Raw genomic sequence first — 23825 nt, 5'->3', positions numbered from 1 at the left:
ACAAAAATTTCTTCCGTGACTTAACATTCACACCAATAGCCCTGAAGACTTTTCCATCTTACTGTTAGTTTATTTAACAATTCATATTATACCCTCTGAAGCTTCAACAGTGATTCAGAATATGCGGCAATGGTAGTATTACCTTAATACGGGGTCCTCAACCTCAGGGCCATGGCCTATTCAGAATTAGGCCACACGAGTGGCTGGCTGGAGCGTGTGTAGTTCAACTTGTACAAGTCCAGCTGCGCAAATGTGCCGGCCATGACTCATGCAAGAGCTGCAAGTGTGTGATGGCCTGCCACTCACATGGCCCAGTTCCCTGCGTTTCCCCCCAAACAGCCAGGCCGCCAAGCCACAAAGGTTGGGAACTGCTGCTATAACAACATAGCCCATAATGTTCATTTACTTTTATTTGGGGCCACATACAGGGAAAAGAGACCTCCTGGTGGCACTGAAGAACCATGAGCAAGGATAGGATTGCCTATATTAACTTGAGCTGACGTACTTCTTTTCAAATCCCTGCAGTATTCACAAGCAGAGAGAAAATAGGACCACTTTAATAAGTGTTAGGTGGCTCAAAATATGGTTGGGGTGTGTGAAAAAGGATCAAACTACTCTAATAGATAAGCAGGTATGATTTTTGTTTCCTAGAAGCCCTATAGGAATGGTATCTCATCATCATGCAGAACTGGGTCTAGGGCATTTCAGGAAACTGGAACTGCGGCAAAGATGAAATGTAGCCCAGGGGGAAATTTATAGCATCGATTAACTGAAACTAAACCCAAGCTTTCTTCTGCTAAATTTCCAACCCTCAAAATATCAATAAGCTGTTTGGCCCTTATGATAGAAGCTTGCTTCGGTGCTGTACATGTATCATGCACGTGCGCGAGAAAGAGAGAGAGAAATATTAATCATGTATTAATTATGTATCTAGCAGATACATGAATAAAACCTAGAGCATGTGTGTTGGCTCCATTACCAAAGCTGCGGTGCCAAAATGGGAGACTAGTAGGAATGAAAGAAAGCCAATTCCTCTACAGCTTCCTTTGGTTAACAGATGCTCCCAAAGCCTCCAGCCTTTGCAGTTTCAGAGAAGCAACCATCATCCAGGTTTGTTAATCTGCTTTTCCACAGCTGGTTTTCCAATACAGGTAGTCCTTGGCTTACAACCACAACTGAGCCCAAAATTTCCATGGCTAAGCGAGACCCTGGTTAAAATGGAGTTTTGCTCCATTTTAAACCTGCCACGGTTGTTAAGTGAGTCATTGCAGTTGTTGAGTTCGTAACATGGTTGCTAAATGAATCTGGCTTCCCATGACACACACGACACACAGAGACACACAGAGGACACTGCAACCGTCATAAATATGGGCCAGTTGTCAAGCATCTGAATTTTGGTCACGTGACTATGGAGATGCCGCAACAGTTGTGTGAAAAATGGCCATAAGTCACTTTTTTAAAATGTTGTTGTAAGTCTGGTCACTAAATGAACCTGTAGGAGTCTTCCTGGCTTCTGAAACTTCAGTAAACATGTATTTGCTATGGAAGCTAGAAATCCATTTTTGTTTTTGGAATTTTAATTCCCATTACTATATTTTATGCCACTAAAATAGCTGGGCCTACTGAGCTCTCCTGAGAGCAGGACTCGATTCATTAATTTTCCAGACCTCCACATTTCCGCTCATCTCCTACAGCAAGTGATAAGATTCTTCCAAGTTGAATTCGGAGCTATGCACAATTTATTTCGAAAGACTGACCCTTTTCAGCTGCAATCTGTTCACTAATCTGTGCTGGTTACGAAATAGCATTTCAGATGCAGCCCCCATTTTGAAGCAAGAGAGTGCTGAACTCTCCATTTAAAAAGTGTTATATAGCATGCCGAACAGCCTTTCAAAGGCTTAACAAGCTGTAAACAAATGAAACTACTTTGCACCAACAGATTATCGAGTAATCTGGCTCACTAGAAATAATATTTAACACTGTAGTATTCTAAGGGCTGAACCTACAGATCATACCATAAATCTAAACAGTAATAAAGTCCCCCACTCCTTTCACTTTTACAACTTTACTGAATAAACCTATGTTGAAGAATTTAAAACCATGTTTTCTCAGACTGTAGTCATTCTAAATTAAACTTTTGCAATTGCCCCAAATCCCATCTTACAAAATTCCAAGCTCTCCAAAAGAAAAGTTTCCTCATTACTTATTAGATCTTTTTGGTTGTTCAGGGATGGGATGTCGAAACCATGATGGAACAAACTGCACTAAGTATGTTGTTCCAAACATGCCAATGAAATCAATTTCTATCAAATTCTTATGAACCTGCTGTTCATTTTCAATGCAACACAGGCAAAAAGACAATCCCATCTTGCTTACAGGGCCTAATGCCCAGCTTTCTCCATCTGATTGCTCTTCCCAACTGTTTTTTTTTTTCAATTATCTAAAACAAGGAGTCATGTGAAATGAGAAAGGAGAGGCTGGAAATGACCTCACGCTTGTCAAATGTCTTCCTCCCTTCAGAAGAACGCTCCTCAATTCTAACTTCATCAAAAGGAAGCCCTCTTTGGGTTGGTTATCTCTTAGCCAACGGATGGGAATCCATCTGTGGACCAGATTCAGTTATTCATCTTTAACATTGACTCTAAAGCATTTTTTTCTATTGGCCTGAGAGGTTAAGACAATTTAATAGAGAAACGTGAAATTCTAGTACGTGAGCTCTTTCTCTACAAAGGATCCAAAGAGCTTCTCTACAAAGGATCCAAAGTTTAACCAAAAAAAATTGTTTATTTTATTTTCTTCTAGATAAAAGGGGGAAAAAAGGAGAGAAGTACATACTGGTCTTCAGTTCCAAAAAACTTCACAAAGAAGCACTTCTTCCCACGTGGTTTCTTCAGGTCCTTAGGTGGATTAACAATCTAAAAAAAAAAAAAAAAAAGAGGGGATGGGGAAGCAGCAATAGTTAAAGAGAGAGAACACTGATTTTTCTCAAGGTTCATCCAGTATTCCCTGCTTTGAAAGACATCATTCTGAAATAAGATTTCACATTTGTGAAAATTAAAGATATATTTGTCACATAGCGCAATGTGAAATGTGGTACGGGTTCAAATTCTTGTTTGCCAGCAGATTCGCCATGCGACTTTGGGCTAAACACTCCTTTCCCAATCTTACCTACTTCTTTGGGGATAGAAGTGGAGAAGACTCCCATTCAAACCTCTGGGGAAAGACACAGATAAAAGGCAGTAAGTTTAAAGGCTCCTGGCTCCAGTGGTGCTGCCACAAATCCAGAGGGCAACAAAACTTGCTAACTGGAACTTTCTACCCAACTGAATTCTGAATTCTAGTTTATTTCGTTATTTAGCACTGGCTTTGTTTCAAGGTTCATGTTTAAGGTTTCTGAAAGTAGTGGTTAAGCGGGCCAGGCTAGAAACAGAGAGTGCAATTTCATGTGCCACCCTAGGTAGAAAGCCAGGTGGGTGACCTTGGACTAAGCACTCTCAACTCTTTGAAAGTCAGTGGCAAATCACTTCTAAAAAACTTTGCCAAGAAAACTGCAGGGAGTAATCCAGGCAGTCACCTGGAGTCAAAAGCGGACTTGTAGGCACAAACACACATTTTTACAAATAAAATGCACCTTTTGGGGTTCCAGTTGTCATGTACCTTAAAAACCTCCACTGCCCAAAGCAACAGCAGACAAGACTTTACGACCATTACTTCTGCATGTAAATGGACTTATGTATTGTGAAATTATGTTCAACAATTGTGTGTTTCTGGTATAGATTAAATATGGCTCAGTTCACAAAAAACACTGGACTTAGTTTAGCTGAACACAATTGTTGCATTCCCCATAAAGGGAGAGGTCTAGCAAATGGAAACATACTGATTGGGTCAGAATTCATAAACCAGCTAGGATAATGACTAGATTTCTCATAATACTATGTAATATTATTGTTTAAAAATCTGGATGCTACATAAACAAAAGCCGTCTTCACAAACCACAATTGGGACTAACAATCATTCACAATCTTAAAGCAAAGTATTACATGACGAAGTACAACTTACGTTAGTTCCAGCTAACATGGTTGTAAAGTAAATCACCCATGGTCATTAAGCATGAAATCACATGCCTATAACTTGTAATTTCCTGCCAGCTTCCTCATTAACTTTGCTGTGAAGGCTGCCAATGGTGATCACATGATTGTGGGATGCTACAATTGTCATAAATGTATGCCAGCTGCCGAATATTTGAATTGCAACCATATGACCCACCAGGGATGTGACAGCCATAAATTCAAGGTATGGTCATAAACCTATTTCAGTGCTGTCGTATCTTCAAACAGTCACTGTACAACAGTCGATAAGCAAGGACCATCTGTATGATGCTTGATTAGTATTATGTAAGCAACACTGGGAAAGGTTAAGATTATTTTAAGGAATGTATTTTTATTCCAATATAAAAGGTGCATCACACTAGCAGTAAATCTAAGCATTGGTCATATTTATTGCCTATCGCTTTGATTTTTCTGAGAGAAAAACATTACTCGGAACTCATGCTGTAGCAATAAAGAAAACAATGGAAAATGTACAAAGGGATTAAATGTGCAGAACACACAAGTTCCCACTCAATACTTGTATGGTAGAACCATAACCATGGCTACACTAATCATTTTTATCTTAGGTTTTTAAAATACCACCATGCTGGAACTGGCCAGAGATGGAAAGAAGGATTTAGAGCAGCACTATAGGAGATTTAAAGCTAAATTATGAGTTAGGGTACAGAGCATGCTTTATGGCAGGAGAGCTAGCAAGTACATGATGCAGGAAGCATAACAGGAAATCTGAGCCCCTTGAAATAATGTTCTATATGCTCCCTCTGCTAAATAATTTGGGTGAACAATTGATTGCTAACTTAACAGTCCCTATTCTCTCCAACAGTATTCATCGGAAATACATTTGTCTGTACCTCCCAGCAGTTCTAAATTTATCATAAAGTAAAATTATGGCTTGTCTCGTGGACATCACTCAGAACTAAACTTCATGTTTGAAAAACAGAACTACAGCTATAATAAATTATATATTTATTAAGGTTCCTGTGCATTCACGGAATTGATTTTTCTGACTGCTACCTCTTTATTAAACCAAGCCCTATAAAAAAAAGTAGGGGGAAACTTGTTCAGCAGAAACTAAGATAAAAACTAAGTTGCTGCTGCACCTAATCCGTTTTGAAACCTGCCAAAATGCTTACACTGAAACAAAAAGAAAAAAAATTTAGACAGTTTGAATATGCAAGAGAACCAGAAGATAAAGAAGAGATTAGGATATCTAGGTTGAAGAACTTACCTTTCCTGGCCAAGGAGGATACCGCCCCAGCTTCCCCCTACAGAAAAATCAGAAGTCAGTCAAACACTACTAAAAACAGCAGCAGCAATTCATCAATATCCCACCCCTATATACTATTAGAAAATAAATTGAAAAGTTATTTAGTGAAACCAAGTGTGGTTACAGGACAATACTCTTTTATGAAAATTACAAATGAACATTACTCTGAAATTCTGGCAGATCTAACTAATAATTTCTTTGGTGCAAAATGCTTTCACAAATGGCAAAAAAAGGTTTATATTCACACTGCCTATCGGCTGTTAAAAACAAAGACCAGCTCCTGAAAACAACTATCAACCTTTGTCATGCTTCCAACTTACTCAGTAGGGGCAAACTAGAAACAAATAATCTAGCAGTCTGCAAAATTAAGACTCAACTTGGCAAGTCTCGATGCTCCTTCATTTCTTTCACAAGTCTTTTATTTAAAATTATTATTGCATGGCTTATGGATTCTTAGAACTGAGAGCAACTGCTCTTTAAATGCCCTACTTTTCAGATTAAAACAGTATCTTCTGGTAAAATCAACTGCCTACTCTAGCTTCTACCAGTACTAATTCAGATTTAATAGCTTTCCTTTAAAAAGCAACTCTATGAAAATAGAGCAAGCCTATATTGCCAAAATGTCAGATGATTGGAATTCACATTAAAGAGTAATATCCAAATGCACAAAGTCATGGAAAAGGGGACAAGGTATGTTTTTTTTAAAGTATACTGAATTAGACGACTTTGCACTCAAACTGGGCATACAAATTACAAAGGATCAATGATGCTGTAACTTTTGGCACTGTTTCCAAATGGCTTCCAAACACAGGAAAAAGAACCATAGTCTCAACTGTCAGTACCTATCCTTCCATCCGCTCACCATCCAATTATAACCAATGAAGCTTCTTGGATAAGAAGCGAAACGTCTTCTTCCTCAAATAAAAAACAGTCCAGTTGCCTTTTGAAGCGGGGGGGGGAAGCATCTTTGAGACAACTATGACCTTGATGACTGAAATTCTCCATAGACACACAGGAAAAAGAAGGATGTTGTGGGCATGCCACACACCCACAAGGGGCCTTTGCTTGAGCTATTTTGTCAGACTACATAAAAGCAGAATTTCTTTGTCTAATAGCTTTATAAATTTCAATGGTTTGAAACTATTTTTAATCTTTCTGATGCCCCCAAGGATTCAAAACGACCAGTGAGATCCCTAAGACATTGAAATATTTATCACAGATAAAAAAAGTAGCACTCTTTTCTCAGATTTGCACAGAAGCCTGAAAAATAGGCTACTTTAATATGGAGAGAAAGGGACTGTGCTGGCAGAAGAGGCAAAGTACTTCTAAATCATATTTTTGAAATATGCAGCCCAAAGATATATCACTCAGCTCAATCAAGCACAGTACAGGTAGTCCTCGGCTTATGACCACAACTGAGCCCAAAATTTATGTTGCTAAGTGAGAAATTTGTTAATTGAGTTTTGCCCCATTTTACAACTTTTCTCACCACTTTTGTTAAGTGAATCACTGTTCTTAAATTAGTAATATAGTTGTTGAGAGACTCTGGATTTCCCATTGACTTTGCTTGTCATAAGGTCGTAAAAGGGGATCACGTGACTGCGGGACATAATGCAACCGACATAAATGTGAGTCTGTTGTCAAACATCCAAAGGCAAAGCACATGACCATGGGGATGCTGCAACAGTCTTAAAGGTGAAAAACAGCCATAAGTCACTTTTTTCAGCGCCGTTGAATGGTCACTAAATGAACTGTTGTAAGTCGAGGATGAGCTAGACATCAGTCTCAGCATTCTCTTTATGACAACTGCAAAAAAGGTCATAAAATCATGTCAGCTCACATGCTGACTCCTTTTACGACCATCACAATTTCTGACTGTAATTGCTCAATTTACAGTCGTAATTTCAGAACTACCTGCACTAAGAACAGTTTAAAATGCTTGTATTTTTCTCTGATTTTCAGTATCATGCTTTCCCCTTCCCCAGAAACCTACTTATTACATTACTTAAGAGGACCATAAACTACCACCAGCTACCAAAATGATATCACTACAGTAAGGGTGTCAAACTCACATCAAAGTGGACTTTCCCCCTCTTTGCATGCATCTGGCCCGGGGCCACGAGTTTGACATCCTTGCCCTATAGAACACTAGAGACATTATGGATCTGCAAAGGCTATAGATGACTTAACCAATTTAGCCCTGAATCTTTGCTGAAAAAATTCACTTGTTTATTTAATTTGATATTAATGGATGCTAGCAGGGAATGGAGAGTTATTATGTTCATAACAGAGTTCAGAATTATCACGTCAAAGGAAACTGGGTAAGAGATGCCAAAACTGTTGCTTTTCTTTCCAAACCATTAAGAAGTCAATATTTTCAATATTGAATATTAAATCAATATTAAATCCAATAATGCCAGTCCTAAGATGCAAAGTGAAGGACGCTTAGCTTTACACTAATTTAGTGTATTTATATCTAATCTAATCTTACAATCTAATTGTAATGGTAAACATTTAGTTCTACCAACAGTCACATGTCTGAAGAGGTAGAAAAAAATTAACTTTTTAAGTGCATAGTCTTTGCATCTTTGATGAAAATTCAAATTTACCAAAAGCTTTCATAATCTCTTCAGAAATTTTTTAAAAAAGCTGAATCTCTTTATAAATACAATGGGGGCTGCTATATAAACACTTTCATCTTCTGAAACATCAAATAAGTAACACGTCAGGTTACACTTTCATATCCCTAAATCCACTCCATTCAATTGGTAATTGGGGTTTCCTCTGTATATCATAGGTAACTATTAAGTTGTAAAAGCCCCTCATTATTATGGGCATTACACAATGAAGACACTCCAACTGCCCAACAATAATACAGCTCAATTCACTGATGGCGCACATTTAAAGATAGGCTTTACAAGTTCCAAAAGTTCTCAACTGGCACATAATAATCGGTCAGCTAGTAGCTGTCAAAGAACTTAGGTAGAAACCTACCTACATAAGTTAGAAACCTATACCTTACATAGCCCTTAACCAACAATAACGTGTTGCAAATCATGGAGGATCAAGGACAAATATAAACCATGCATCCAATTGTTAATTTCAAGGAGAACTTTCACTCTAATCTTGCAATTCCTAACAGGAAAAAAAACCCTGTACTCACTGTACAGTTGTTGTATTAGTAATCTACATCATAAGGTAAAGAAGAACAAGAGTCTGCAAGGTTTACTGGTCTGTGGAAACAACCCTATGTCATTTATTTACATGGAAGCAAGTCCATTCAACTCATGGGATTTATTTGGAAGTGGCCCATTTTATAAATTTTACAGGATATATTTATAAAAGGGACACCAGCAAAACAAAATCTAGATGAAGGCAATAAGACAGCAAAGAATAGTTCCCAGAGCCTCTGTCCATAAATTTAGTTAAAATAAAGTATTGCCTGATTAAGCCACTTAGGTACCTGTTTAGAACATTGTGTAGGAAACCGCAGTACAATTTCAGACCAGCCCTTCCTGACCTTGTTGCATTTCAAATGAGAGATGTCAACTCCCAGAATTCCTCATATCCATGGCACTGGAATTTGAGAACTGAAATCCACACAGCAGATATGTTGGGTGGGAAAAGACTACCAGACATTATCCAATTTTGCTGGGCATTCTTAAAGGAGCCAAGCTGTCCCCATAAAAGTTCTTGCAGGAATCTATCACTTTGTTGTTGTTTGTATGTAAACTGAGAGCTTCTGCACCTGAGACAAATTCCTTGCATGTCCAATCACACTTGGCCAATACAGAATTCTATTCTAGTCTATTTACCCATCCTATTAAGAAATTGCCCAAAAACTAAAGATGGGACCCTTCCTTTGCATGCAAGGCCTGGCCTATTGCAATGAGCCTCAGCCCTCCTCCTCCTTTTGCTTCAACATCAGCTACTCTCTAATTATAGGAATTGCCAAGTACCCCGACCACATTCTTTCTCTCCATGGAGCAAATCTGTATATTATTATCCTTTGCAAGAGGGATACTGCTTCAACAGCCAAGAAATAAAAATGCATCTAAGTTGGAACTTGCTGACCAATAAATAACTGGCTCTTCCTTTACATTCCCAATGCAGAGAAGGGAAGCGCTGTTGGGATTCAGGGCAACTTACTTTTAGTCAGTTGGTTTAGTTTACTTTACTTTATTGTCATTGCACCTTGTACAACGAAATTAAGTACCATCTTCAGTGTACATTATAACTATTAAAATAAAACACAAACACACATCCTTTGCGTTCTATACAATTGAATTTAAATTAATATTGCAATAATATTGCAATATAATTCAATATTGCCCTGGGATAGAAGCTGTTTTTCGGCCTATTTGTCCTTGTTTTTATCGTCCTGCACCGTCTGCCAGATAATAGTTTTTAAAAAAGGGTGCACAGGATGAGATGGATCTCGTCTCACGGGAAGGTTGGGCTGCGAGTAAGGAAGACGCAAGCGACCCCTCCCCACCCCGCCGCCCTTGTCGAAACCGGGAAGGAGCTTCTCGCTCCTTCCTCCATTTGGCTGCCCACGGAGGGCCCCGCAGGGAGACGTAGCCGTTGCTGCTGCTTCCTCCTAGAGGCTCCAACGCTTCGCCTCGGCCCAGGCATCGCTCTTCCCCACCCGGCGGGCTCTCCCACCCCTTCTCCAAGGCAGCCCCGTCTTCGGGGCCGGCTGTCACCCGGAGATCGAGGCTCTGTGCGAAGCGGCCGGAGGAGAGCCGGGGGGGGGGGGGGCCTCCGCGTCTTCCTCGCTCCAACCCGGGAGGGCTCGGGACAGGGAGGGATACTAAGGGGCTTCTCCCCTCCCCTTCTCCGAGGAAGCCCCTCCCGCCAAAGCTCACCGTCCGTCTCTCAGTTTCACCCCGGCCGGTCCGACGCGCCACTCCGGTCTTCCACGGCTTTTGTCGGCGGTTTCTCTCTCCGCCCCCCACCCCCTTTATTTTATTTTATTTTTTTGAAGGGCTCGGCCCGCCCTCCCCCTCCTCCTCCCTCATCAGGCCCAGCGGCCCCGCCCTGCCCTGCCCTGCCCTTCTTCCCTTCCCCAAGGCCGCGTCCGGCACTCAGCGGCACCCCTCGACCCCGCACTCACCACACTAAGTCTCCCAGCCGCAGGTTCACAGGCGGCGCCGCCGCCGCCGCCGCCGCCGCTGCCGCCGCCATCTTCCCGACCCAGCCGGCACCGTCGCTGCGCCTCGGCCGCCACACCCTCCTCCTTCTCGCGCCGACCGGCTCCTCCGCGAGCCCCGGCTCGTTCGGTCGCTCGGTCGCCGCCTTCCTCCGCCTCCTCCTCCGCGGCCGGTTCGCGCACCGTCCGCACCTTCTCCTTCTCCCTTCTTCTCCCTCAGGCAGGGACGGGCTGGGAAGAACAGCGAGTGGGGGGGTGAGAAGCAGAGAGGGGAGCCCCGATAGGCTGGGCCCCTGCACGTGATGCGGGGCGCGGCGTCCGCGGGGCACCCCCACGTGACCCGCCGCCGCCGATGCCGTTCGTTGTCGTCCCCCCTCCTTTCCTTCCTCCTCCCCTCCCCCCGCGCGCCTGGAAGGCGGGGGCGTTGGCATCACGTGACTCGCTCGCTCGCTCTTCTTTTTTTTTCCTCCCTATTTCCCCCCTCTCGCCCCGGCTTCCCTTGCGCGCGCGGGGCTGCTTCGGCTCACCCCTGGCACGTGACGCGGGAGCTCCGAAGAGACAGAGAGAAGGCATCTTGGCTGGGCCGGGCAGAGGGTTAGAAGCGAGGCTGACGGGGCGCCGCTGGTGGGAAGAACGACGGCGGTCGGCCTCAGGAGGAGGAGGAGGAGGAGGACGAGGCCGGCAAGGGCTGGTGAGCGCAGCGGGAGGCTCGCGGTGGGGGAGGATACAGAGCGCGAGAAGGGACAAACCTCCCGGCGCGCGAAGGCGCCTCCCTCGTAACTAGGGGCAACGGGGCCTTGCTCTCCGCCTCGCCGACTGGGGGTGTGTGGAGGGGGGGGAGGTTGATAATAATACTAAGCGGCGCCTCTCACACCTGTCGGGACGCCTTCCCTTCATCCCGGCTTCCAGCAGCCCCGGGCGGGTTGTCACTAAATTGCCTCCTCGCTTTCTGGGCCCGCTCGCCGCCTGCGAAGGCCAAGACTCCCGACGGGTCGGCCCCAAACGAGGTGGGGGACGGTCGTGGGGTGGGAGGAAAGTGGGCAGGCCTGACCCGGCCTAACCTGCCCCCACAAGACGGGCCACTCTGGGGAGCCTCAGCTTGGCTTCATTGAACCAACCGCTCCCCCCACCCCGACTCGGCCTACCAGATGGGAAGGACTCCCAATTCCCATTCCCAATCGGGGCTTCTGCTAATTATTGTTTATCCAGTAATCCCTAAGCAGAATAAGCTGGTCTGGGGAGGAGGGGGAGGGAAATTGGGAGTGGGGGGGTGTTGTTGTTTTGCCAGGGTTGGGCTCCTGTTTGGCTGGCACCTACCTGTTGGCCCTGAAGGGAGAGTGGCTGTCAGCCAGTAGGCGGGTATATACATATTCTAAATAAAATAAAATTTGGAGCCACAGCCCTAGCTCAAAGCTCTTGTGTTGCTGCAGGTGAAGGAGGAAGAGGGGGGGCCCTTCGGCCAGAACTGAGCAGCAGGACGTTCCCCCCCCCCAAATATTCAAGGTGCAGCTGAGATTCTTTGCAGAGCAGCTGGAGAGGAAGAAGACCTCCTTTCAGAAAATTTTCAACCCTCCTTTGGGATGGATGCCCTTCAAATTCAGGAAGGTAATAGCTCTCTTCCTCCTTGCTCTCTATCCTTTGATTAACAGATTGACAGATGGTGTAAGGACCTCCTGCTTGGGCAGGGGGTTGAACTAGATGACCTACAAGGTCCCTTTCATCGTCCTAGATCAGCGTTCTTTAAAGGTCCCCACTTTTTAAGGCAGAGCCCCCAAAGAGCTTTCCTTTGAGGGGGGGGCTGGGTTTTCTTTTTTGGTGGTTTTCTTGCAGGTATTTCATGACCCAAACTAGGCAACATCATCACTGTCTACTGTTGATGTTTACCAGCAAGAAAACCGATCAGAGCTCAGGGAGTACCCAGGATTCCTCATTTCAACCCTGAGCTACAAGCCTTCTCCTTTATCGAAGCTTTCCTTTGCATCTGTTGTCATTGTCGATATTCGCCGTATGAAAGATTAAAATGGATGCCCTCACTGCTGCTACTGCTTCTGACGGTTGTTTGGTAGGATTTTGATATGGTATTGTTTTTCAGCGTAAGGTGGCCAATAATTATGGTTTCACAGACCCCTGAGAGGTCTTGAAAGATACCCAGGGATCTTAAGAAACACCATTCTAGATATATTGTCTTTATGTTGTACTAGATGACCTGTGACTTGTTGGGTCATTGTTTCAGAGGTATTTCCTAATCAAATTCCTCAACGCCTTCAACAGTGGCAGAATTTTTAACATACTGGCTTCTCTTGAAAAATTCTTAAAAATTCAGGGAGATATTCAGATATCTTCTGCCTTGAAAATAGCCCATGTTGAACTGTAGAGCATGACAGCAGTTGATCGTAGAAAATGTTTGTGTCATGGAGTGTTTTACAAAATTACAACATTTACAAAATGTTTTCACAAAATTTCAGAAACCCTAGTTCCCAGATTTTGGATACATTCTGTAAGTTAGTCCATTTGAGGTGTCCTGGTTTAAAATGTTTTGCTCTATGATATACCATTTCTCCCAATTAAAGGCTACAGACACAATAGTGGTATGTGGTTAAATTGAGGATTTTGAAATCCTTGTTCCATTTGTTTTGAAAAATATTCAGGGACAGAAGCAAGTGCTGTGGTGGTTGATGTAACATTTCTAATTTGGGGATGGGGTTGTTTCATAATATGCTACCTGTTTTTGCAAAAAGCAAAGCATTGTACTATAAAAAAGATTAGCAATTTGTATTCCAGTATCAGTGCTATGTTAAACATTTTGAAAGATGGAATACAGCTATTTGTGGTTTGCCAATTTGAATTTATTAATGAGAAGGAATTTGAAATAAGGAGAAGGAGTTCAGTATTCTGATAGTACGGACAATACAACTTTGAAATAACAGGAGGGTGTGGAGAAAAAAAAACTTTGTGTTACCACAGATAAGGTAATCTGTTATCTTTCTGTAAACTGAACTAATGCTGAAGAAATTAGGGAAAGCTGGTTTGGTTTTGTTCATTTTGAAATGCTAGTGCTGGTAAATTTTGTAGTTTATACTGCTCTCTAGCAATTACACAGATTGGTTTTGATTTCTGTTTTCTGGTGTAATTCTGTAGAACAATAAATTATATGCAACTCCATAAAATGGAATGGGGGCTAATATAAGTGGGCATGAGATAGATTGGGCAATTCTAAAATTAAGTCTTTTTCCTTTAACACCAATATGGAAGCTTTCTGGTATCAGAGTAACCATGTTCTCTGTCCAATTAACCAGATGGTTTTGTGGTGGGAATAAATTGGAGGAGGAAGAACTATCTGTATGAACAGTGTGGAAAAACAGATTGTTAAATATATAATAAAAGGATCTTTTTTTCCTGATCTTTTTAAGATCGGGAAATGAAAAAAGAAAGAAGTGAAGAAACAAGTAGAAAAGGAAATTAAAGGAGAAGTAAAAAATGGAAAGAATGTTCATTATTAAAGACGAACTTTTATTGAATGCTATACCTCTGACCTTCGTAATTTATGAATGGACAAGCAGTATCTGCATTTTCCTGTAAAGATACAATGTTGCACTATCAAACAAAAGCATTTTGCTATTCCAAGTATTAAATGAAGATAAGGAATCTCAAATGAAACAATGGAAAATGCAATAATGGGAGAGTGACTTAGACTATAAACCATTTTGCTAGAAAGCAAGAACTGCATTCTTGCAATTTATAAAATGGTCTTCATCAAGATGCTGCCCTTTAGATGCATTGGGATTTAAGACTCCTTGGCCAGCATTGAATCCAGACCACTGATGGGTGTCAAAAGGGGGAAGACTATGGTCAGGTAATTTACCAATGGTTTCAACACAGGGCTGAGATAAAGGACGTCCAGGAAAGAGCCATGATAATGGACAATAGAGAGAGAAGAATTTGAGATGACAGTAAAGTACTTTAAGTACACAAGTCAAAGATATAATATCAAGAGTTGAATGTAGGGAAATCTTTCTAGTATAGAATAAAATATTGCTAGCAGTTATGACCAAAGTTCAATAATCTTTTCAAGAGCCATCTCACATATCATGCTGTCTCACAGTTGCTGTCTTCATTTCTAAAAGGAGCACAGTGTTCCTTAAATCCACTCTACACTCTACCGTCAAGAGTCAAAGAGTGAGCCTGAAATCATTCAGCAAACATGGCTGAGCTGTATAATGTTTTGTTACGTTACACTAGCTTTTTAACAAGGCTTAAGCTTTGTCCTTAGAGAGTTCTTGTTTTGAAGCAAGTGCCTCCAAGGATGTGATCGAGGATCAGTGTATTTTCCTTGACTTGTTTGTGTCTATGCATCTCTTTTGGTGGGTTTTGAAAAAGAAAAAAGAACACTGTGCAAATATTTTATTTGTACAGTTTCACAGCTGAGTCAGAACAATCTGACTTGTCAAAGGTTTGGAAGTATTTTGACTCTGACAGTTTTCTCTTTTGCAGAAAGTCCTACAATTAAAGGTTTCTTTCTTTAAATGCCAGTGATCAATTTAGCATTTTGTATTGGTATAGTGTTGATTCCTGTGGTTAAAGTCACCTTTCTCACCTCACTTTTGGCCTCTCAAAATCACCAACATTGACTGGCAAATTTTCTGGTTTTCAGGGTATGATGTTGGATTTCTTTTGGAAAAAAATAGAAGGCCTCTCAGAGGAACAATAGATCCATTTGTATCTTTGCAACCCTGCCCTCCTCTCCCCTCAATACGTACATGTTTCTGGTGGTAGCTGACATCCCAGCAGATGGACCGGGCTCTGCGCCTCATATAGCATGTTGTTATCTGCTAAGAGTCTACACTTGAGCCTATTGATTTTACACTTAGGCACTCTACCCTCAACCTATTTAGGGTCCTCCCAAGTAGAGTAAGGGAGGTAGGATCCTTCAGCCATATCCCCCTTTAATTTTCATTCCTTGCTCAATGGTCTTCCTTCCTTCATCTTTTAATTCAGTTTTGTTCAAAATCCATTTGACTGATTTGGCACCTAATTTTTATCTGTTCAAGCTGTGGTCATAGGTGGCCTTTAATTGTCTTCATCCCTAGAAGTTCTATGGGGGACTTTGGGTCAGCTATGCTTTATGAGTCCAGCCTTCTTTAACAAGGTTCTTGTTTTGGAGGAAAATTGGAGGAAGGTATGCTTATGTACATAAACTTGAGCTCTTGTCAAGTCATGTCAAGTCTTATCAATTGAGTATGATTGTTTTTCAGAAGCTTCCTGTTTTTATTAAAACTGAAAAAGACAAAGATAGCATTGCTTCCATTTGTGATTTTATTACTCTCCTTTGATATCACCTAGAACCCTACATTTGCTCACCTGAGTTGTACTTCCCTTATTCCTCAGAAAGTTTCCCATTTCTGGTCTAAAATGCAAGTTGTTAAAAAGCTACAAAGGCCAGATTTATCCATTATATTAAGGTGTAAATCATGACATCATGGTGCATTGAGCCAAAGCGCAACAAGCTGCATTGTGACTTCAGGTGAATCTGACCTGTTATTCTGACATAGTAATTGGTTGGTTGTTGCTGACAATATGGGTAAGTAGAAACTGTTGTGCTGCATCACAATCAGCTCTGAGTGCTACTCCATTGCAGTCAGCATTGTGGTATCCTGTCTCAGCAGCGACCAAATTGCTGCAGTGGGTATAACTGGCTATTAAATCTCCTAGAATTCTGCAAGCTAGCTGAGAGCAAAGCTGAGCTGAGCTGCCTATCATGCCAGTCACGCCAATTGACCAGTGATATGGTGGCAGCAATGGAGCCAGTTCCTAAACCTAAGAGCCATGCCACGTGGCGCTAGTGGTTAGAATGCAGTATGGCAAGCTAACTCACTGCTCATTGCCAGGAGTTCGATCCTGCCTGACTCAAGATTGACTCAGCCTTCCATCCTTCCAAGGTTGGTAAAATGAGGACCCAGATTGTTTGTAAACCGCTTAGAGAGGGCTGTAAAGCACTGTGAAGCAGTATATGCTGTTTGCTATTTACCAGCACACCTCTGGTAAATAGACATTCCAGATTGGAAGAACTAAAGATAAGTAAACTGGTTGGCTATTTCTCCCCATTATGTGTAGTTTGTGTGTGTGTGTGTGTGTGTGTGTGTGTGTGTGTGTGTGCATGTTCTAATGAATGAAGTTGTTTGTTGTTGCTTTGACCCACCTATCCACTCTATCACCTCTATTGTTCAAAAAGAGGTTTTACCTGTACAGTGATTAGTTTTCCAAAGCGCTGGATTAGTATTGTGTGGTGAATTATTTCACTGAGCTTCCTCCGTCCTCTCTTACCATACAGTTTCCATATAGCCTCATTCAAGCTGAAACACGTTGGTACGCAAAAGCCGAGGGATCCATCCGTTGCCTGTGCATCCCTTGGGCAACCACCAGGCTGGGTTGTGTGCTGTAACTTTTCTTGTTTTCCTCCCCTCTCTAGAGCAACTCAAAAGAAACCTGTACATAAGGAAGTTATCAGGAACACAGCCTACCTGCCATTGGACTGGATGAATCACCATCTGAAGAACGACGGGGCTGGATTTTAGTTGGCCTGAAAACTGGAGCTCATGTGTTCAGTGTCCTTTGATTATGTCAGCCCACTGTGTGGGAAACTCTCTAATGCACAGTACTGTAACCCAGGCTGACTTTTATAGCCGCATAGGAAATTGTATAAAAGTTGCTCCATTCAGAAAATTATTTCTGTCCATTTGCCTTCGCTCACTTTTTGAAACAGAGCTGGACTACGTAGTGACCATCATTTCAAGGGCTGGAAGTTAACCCCCAAAAGGTGTTGCTATGGGATGATTCTTCATTTAGGAAAAAACAGAGACTATTGGGTTACTTTTGAAGTTGTAATCTAAGATCTGCATTGACTTTGGTCTTCAGTGTTCAGTTCTGAGTGCGTGCTAACTGTGAACGCCCCCCTACCTACACCTGTGGCCTAAAGCAATGGAAACCATGCCTTGAGAGTAGCTGCAACGAACGCATAGCCATGACGGAACCCCACCGGGTCCAACTCACCTCCTTATCAGGCCCACTGAGTACCACTTTGCTGAAAAAACCTCGGTGGGAGGATGTCGCCAATCCAGAGCATCCTCCAGAGTCTGAGCCTGCAGCCACAGCCGTACGCATCGCCCTCTCCCTTTTTGAGCCAGATCACAAGCGCTGCCCAGAATTCTTTTACCCAGAACTGCTGAAGATGACCCGAGGCAAAGTGAAAAGCAGTTCTGCGGGAGAAAAGGTAAGCAGGCCTTTCTCTCTCTCTCTCTCTTTTTAATTTGTAATGTGCATCTTAACAGACCATAACAATAACTACAGTCATAAATGTCATAAACTTGAGCTCTTGTCAAGTCATGTCAAGCCTTATCAATTACGTTGTACGTTGCCAAACTTTCAGAAACTCTGGGTGGCTGACAGCAATTAAATGTCAGTAAAAGATGGCCAGCCCAACGAATCAGTGGTCTGCAGAGTCCTGCCTGAAAATCCATGAGAAAATTCAAGAAACTAGCCCAATATATGCATTTGGGACTGTGGTAAAGAATGATAGGGGGAGAATAGGTTGCTGTAAAGACAGAACCTTGATTTTCTTTCTTTTTTTTTTTTTAAGAAAGATTAAAAATTGATACAAACTACTATGAATTAAGCAAAATATCAAAGCTAAAAGGGTGGAAGAGTTAAAAACAAAAATCAAGAAGTCGCTTCTAAACTTTTTTTTACAGCAGTTAAAAGTACACTTATAGTGTATTCCTCATCTTGTAAATTTTCATTTAGTGACCAAACTTATAACATTTTTTACAGTTATGACTGTTGCAGCATCCGCATGGTCAAGTGACCAGAATTCAGACCCTTGGCAACTGACCCATTTATGACGGTTGCAGTGGGACCTCTCTCTGAAACTGTGTGACATGCTCTCTTCCCTCCTTTTTCACATTCCCCTTTTCCTACAGAAAAAAGACTTTGCTGATCCCTTCAATGACGAAGAAAAGGAGAAGCACAAAGCAGAGGCCCTTTCCAGGAAGTTTGAAGAGAAATATGTACGCTTCTCTGTCCCATCTACGTTCCAGTTAAATCTTGGTTCTAGTATTCTCCGTAAAAGTTCTGTCAAAAACATACAGCTACGTTTCATTCCAGGCTTCCTGTATTGGGAGTGTAAACTGAGTGGACCATGGTAGGTCCACTCTGTTTAACAATTTATTTGTGGGGGGGACAGATTTTCAGTCTGGAATATTTTCCTATCCGTGTTTATTTAACATCCAGAGAGAAAATGGCCAGCTTGCGCCAGTGGTCTATCTGAAGTTCCATTTTCTAAAATATTAGGCCTTTTGCAAGCTTTCTTTAATTTTTCTAAAACTTGGTGCGATTGTTAGGCTTCCCATCAGGTTCATCTTAACACTCACATTCAGCAACTAGCTGGAGCTTCAGAACCACAATGTTGTTTTTTTTAATACGTTTCTCCTGCTGTCTCAAACACACAGAGACGAAGAAGAGGATTACTGTAGAACAGAGAATCAAGATACTAGTCCTGTGATGGCGAACCTATGGCACATGTGCCGGAAGGGACATGCAGAGCCATCTCTCCAGGCACACCAGCCGTCACCTGTTGCTTTTCCAGATTCCGGCACATGCATGTCGCCCAGCTGGTCTTCACGCTCATAGGAACACCGGAAGCCAAAAGAACAGCTCCTGGTTTCTGGCAGGCGTATACGTGCTGGCCAGCTGGTCTTTGTGCACACATGCACACCAGAAACCGGAAGACCAAGTGGCGGGGAGCTGCTCTTCTGGTTTCCTGCGCTTCCCCCGCGCGTTCGTTCCCGTTTTGGCACTCAGTGCCCAAAAGGTTTGCCAACACGGTACTAGTCCTTTGGTTTGAATCCAGATGTTTTAAAAATTCTCAAATTTACTGACTTTTGCCTGGTCTTTTCCTGACGTTGAGTATCAAAGGTGTCACTCTCTGTTTATGAGCTGGTTGTGTTTGACCTGAGAACTGTGGGTTCCTATCTTTCTAAATTCAGCCCTTGCTGTGTTATGTGGTCCGTGGTGATGCCGGAACATGCCAGGAAAGATGCTGTTTTTATGTAAGGCTTGAGGTTTTCAGAAGTTAAAGAGGTGTGCAGGTAGTCCTCGACTTACAACAGTTCATTTAGTGACCGTTCAAAGGTAGAACAGCAATGAAAAATGAGGCTTATGACCGTTTTTCACCCTGAACAACCGTGGCAGCATCCCCATGGTCATATGATAAAAATTCAGACACTTGGCAAATAACTCATGACAGTTATGGTGTCCTGGGGTCACGCGATTCCCTTTTGCGACCTTCTGACCAGCACGGAGAATCTGGATGCATTTAACAACCATGTTACAAACTTAGCAAACGCAATGGTTCCCTTCCCAACTGTGGCGAGAAAAGTCGTAAAATGGGCCAAACTTACTTAACAAATGTTTCACTTAGCCACATGAATTTTGGGCTCAATCGTGGTCATAACTCGAGGACTGCCTGTAAAAGCTATCCTTTAGCCACCTCATATTTTAGAAAATAAGCACAACTCTCATCTTCCACCTCCATGGATTTTTCTGTGGTGGACTATGGCCAGCTGACGTTTTATTTTTGTTTTCATTCAAGAGTTGTAACGATTGTGCTGTTGTAGAGTCCAGTTGCGCGCACCAGGTTTGAGCATTAGCAGGAGACTCGGGGGTTGTGTGTCTGGGCAGGAATTGTAGCCCTTCTTGCAAATAAATCCGGATCAACATCAATCTTTCCTCTCTTCAGGGTGGAAAGAAGCGCAGGAAAGACCGTTTTCAGGATTTGATTGACATGGGACAAGGTTATGATGAATCAGATTCTTTCATTGATAATTCTGAAGCTGTAAGTAGCAAAATCAAAGTCTTTTCTTTCCCTAACTGTAAAAGTTATAGGAGAACTAACAGAATCATTGTAACTTTGGAACGCTGGGTATTCTAGCAACTGCTTGCATTTTAAAAGTTGCAATTTTCCGGGAATGGAACAGTTCAAGGATGCTTTGCTAGTTTGCATCTGGGTGCAAAGGCATCTGGGTTCCTCTCATCCCATAACATTACTTTTATTTTCCTGGCCCAAGTTTATGGCTGTTTGCATTATCCCACACTTATGTGACTGAGATTTATTATTATTATTATTTTGCCAGAAACCAGTGAGTACAATAAGTTCCCTTACCAACTGTAACGTTCATTTAATGACCAGTGTGCATCCTTAATAATCTCCACAAAAGTAATTTTAACCTTTATGCTTCATTGATCAATTTAGCATAAAGGCGAATATCTCTCCAATGGTAGTTTTTACACTCTGACGATGTTAGCAGAGGCTAACAAGAGCTAAGTGGGTAATATATTTTAAGTTCCGGAGATTGTGATGTCTGTCTCTTCTTTGACAGCTACACCTGGAACTCGTATTTTTAGGATAGTTTGCAGTGATGGTTAGATGCATATATGATGCTTTTCGATGCCTGCTATGTCCACTCTGTTCACAGGAAATTGTCCTGTAGAGCCTTCTTGGGATTGTAAAGAGCAATTCTGTAAGGAGTGTACATCAAGGCTGTTGACGGATCTGTTTCTCTGTACTCTTTCCAGTATGATGAGCTTGTTCCAGCATCTCTAACAACCAAGTATGGAGGCTTCTACATCAACTCTGGAACTCTGCAGTTCCGACAGGCTTCTGAGTCTGAGGATGACTTTATCAAGGAGAAAAAGAAGAAGTCTCCTAAGGTCAGTGGTCCACATGCTCTGAAAACTTCTGTTGTAGGAGTGTCCTTCAATGCATTGCAATTGTGTTTCTGACTCGGGACAAAGCAGTGGTCGCTTTTCTCATCTTAATCAGAAAAAAGTCAATTTTTTCTAAGTTAGCTTACATTGCAGTAAGTTAGCTTACATTGCAGTAAGTTAGCTTACATTGTGGGCCTGGCTGTTCCATAAATAGGCTCTCTGCTGTTGCGTCTTAAGATTCCGTAAAGCCATTTTCGTACAACTTTTGAGACTTGAACTTTTAGATTGGTCAAAACAAATTGAGAAATGGTGTTTCCGAAGTACAGATTTTCCCATACTATTAAAATAGCTGCTGTGAATCAGATCCAGTCCACTGTGGTTTGTATCAGACAAGAAATGGGAAGGCCATAATGAGGTAGATCAAGATGCTGGATTAAGAGCTCTTGTCAGCCTAGCAGTTCGAAAGCATGCAAATGCAAGTAGATCAATAGGTAGCACTTTTGCGGAAGAAAACGCAGGGATGGTGAGTGAAATTCCCAAGAACGCACCGAGAGGATTACACCCGTCATCCAGGTTGTGAGAGGCCTGCTCAAGGGTGACCTGCAAAACTGGGAGGCACCATGCCACCATCAGTGAAAATAAGTGAAAGTAAACAGAGGCAGAGTACAGCAACGAGGTCCAAAAGTTCATTCATACTTTGTGAACAAACAAGAAGTTGTAACAACTTCTGCTTGTAATCTTAACAGCACAGAGGGCTCTTGTGACTGGGAGATTATAGCGGTTGAGATCACATCAGTACTTAGCTGGCTGGCTGTTTGTTTGTTTTTCCTCAAAGGACAAGGTGTTCCTATTTCTGGCCAAAAATGTCTATGGAGATTCTCAGTCATCCAGGTCATTGTTGTCCCAAAGGTGCTTTTTTTAATCTGGCAACTAGACTTGCTTATTTTTTTCTTCTCATCCAAGAAGCTTCTTCAGCTCTAACCAGATGGTGAGGAATGGAAGGATTTCAGGGTCACTTGAGTAGTGGAAATGGGTGCGGAGCCTTCTTGGAACTGCTGAAAGGACTATTGTGGAACTGTGCAAGGAATATAAATCCTTCCATTCCCCACCATCCATCAGATCTGAAGAAGCTTCTTGGATGAGAAGTGGAACATCTTCAAAGAAAAACAAGAAAGTCAAGTTGCCTCTTTAAAAAGCACCTTTGGGACTATTTCTGGCTATGAATCCATTTGGCACGTAATTTATTTGGATTTGGATGCTGGGGGAGAGAGGATTCTTTATTTTCTTGTCCTCTTTGCTTTCTGTCGTGACTTTAGGGCAGGGATGTCAATCTTGGCAACGTTACCTTCTGTAGACTTCAACTCCCAGAATTCCCCAGCCAGCCTTGTGTGCTATGTTTTATGATAACTTTGGTTTTCATTCGCAGAAGCGGAAATTGAAAGAGGGAGGTGAGAAGGTGAAAAAGAGAAAGAAAGATGACAATTACGAGAAAGAGAAGAAATCTAAAAAATCTAAATTTCCTAAAACTGGGTAGGTCTCTCTCTCGGAGATATGGATGTGGTTTTTGAAGTTAAAGGGATTGTCTTGACCATCTCCCTGCAGAGGACTCAACTTCATTGGAAAGGACGTGCAAGTTTAGGGAGAGATCGGTTTTTCAAGCTGCGTTGTGGGATCTAAATTCCAGTCCTCCTCCTCCTGATCATCTGTTTCTGACAACAGACTCAATCCACTGTACAATATGTTGATGAGGACTCAATCGTCCAGGCCAAAGGTGTCTAAAGGTTGAATCGTGGCAACTGGATCAATCTCTGATAATCTGAGACTTTTGTTGCTCATTTAGGCAACTTGAATGAGCAGCAAAATTAGTTAGACAGAGAGTTGCCAACTCTCGGCCACACCAACTTTATTGCAATGCATTTTGGGGAGAAACCTCTGAAGTTGGTATGGCAAGAGTTGATACACTCCCGCGACTCACTTGACTCTTTGCCTAGCTAATTTTGCCCTGACTGATGAGGTTGCCTTGGATGAGCAACAGAACACCTGAGATAAACAAAGATGGGTGCAGTTGCCTTGATTCCACCTTTGCAATAATCGGTTCTTTTCCTCCTACGAAATGTGGGGGAGAGAGCAAAAGAAAGACAATGCATTATTTTACATTATTTCTGTCTTGTGACTGAGGGGGTTTCAAAATACATAGGCATGTCACGCCTAGATGGCAGAGCTCTTTAATGCCCAACCTTACGCTTTCTGGCTATCTTGTTGGGCATGGATGGGTCTTTCAGTCTAGCACAACTAGCAAACATTAGGCTGCACTAATAATCAAATGGTCGCCACCTTTGTCTATGTTCCATGCGTAGTCCTTGACTTACGACCACAATTAAACCCAAACTTTCTGTTGCTCTACTTTACAACATATTTGCCACTGTCATTAAGCTAATCTCTACAGTTGTTCAGTGAATCATGCAGCTGGGAACTTAATTTGGCTTTCCCCATTGGCCGTGCTAGTCAGAAGCCCCCTAGGAAGGTTGCAGAAGACAAT

The 23825-nt window shown here is 42.3% G+C and overlaps 2 protein-coding genes across 10 annotated transcripts in view; one reads left to right on the top strand and one right to left on the bottom strand.

The window, feature by feature from the left end:
- GLYR1 (glyoxylate reductase 1 homolog) overlaps nt 1–10902 on the bottom strand; it is a 32836-nt gene extending 21934 nt beyond the window's left edge. For 3 of the 9 annotated variants that reach the window (XM_087973180.1, XM_087973182.1, XM_087973183.1), the window contains exons 1-3: nt 10493–10729; nt 5338–5374; nt 2836–2915 (exon numbers count right to left, since the gene is read on the bottom strand). In XM_087973180.1, the coding sequence (XP_087829306.1) occupies nt 2836–2915; nt 5338–5374; nt 10493–10563 (188 nt within the window). In that variant the 5' untranslated portion in view covers nt 10564–10729. Of the gene's footprint in view, nt 1–2835; nt 2916–5337; nt 5375–10492 lie in introns of all 9 variants that reach the window. The other 6 variants (XM_026680752.2, XM_026680754.2, XM_026680755.2 and 3 more) reach the window with 5 other exon arrangements.
- A 186-nt stretch (nt 10903–11088) lies between these two features.
- Nucleotides 11089–23825, top strand: part of UBN1 (ubinuclein 1) — a 34310-nt gene continuing 21573 nt past the window's right edge. The window contains 7 exon segments of the mRNA XM_026680747.2: nt 11089–11535; nt 11959–12133; nt 16995–17795; nt 18502–18588; nt 20319–20414; nt 21155–21289; nt 22713–22816. Of these exon segments, the coding sequence (XP_026536532.2) occupies nt 17547–17795; nt 18502–18588; nt 20319–20414; nt 21155–21289; nt 22713–22816 (671 nt within the window). The 5' untranslated portion in view covers nt 11089–11535; nt 11959–12133; nt 16995–17546.

This window comes from Notechis scutatus, chromosome 12, assembly GCF_049901735.1.
Source record: "Notechis scutatus isolate UNSWTSFEM ecotype Mainland chromosome 12, rNotScu1.2, whole genome shotgun sequence".
Lineage (NCBI taxonomy): Eukaryota > Metazoa > Chordata > Lepidosauria > Squamata > Elapidae > Notechis > Notechis scutatus.
Note: the sequence above shows the minus strand (reverse complement) of the source record. Positions and strands in the feature narration are given on the sequence as shown.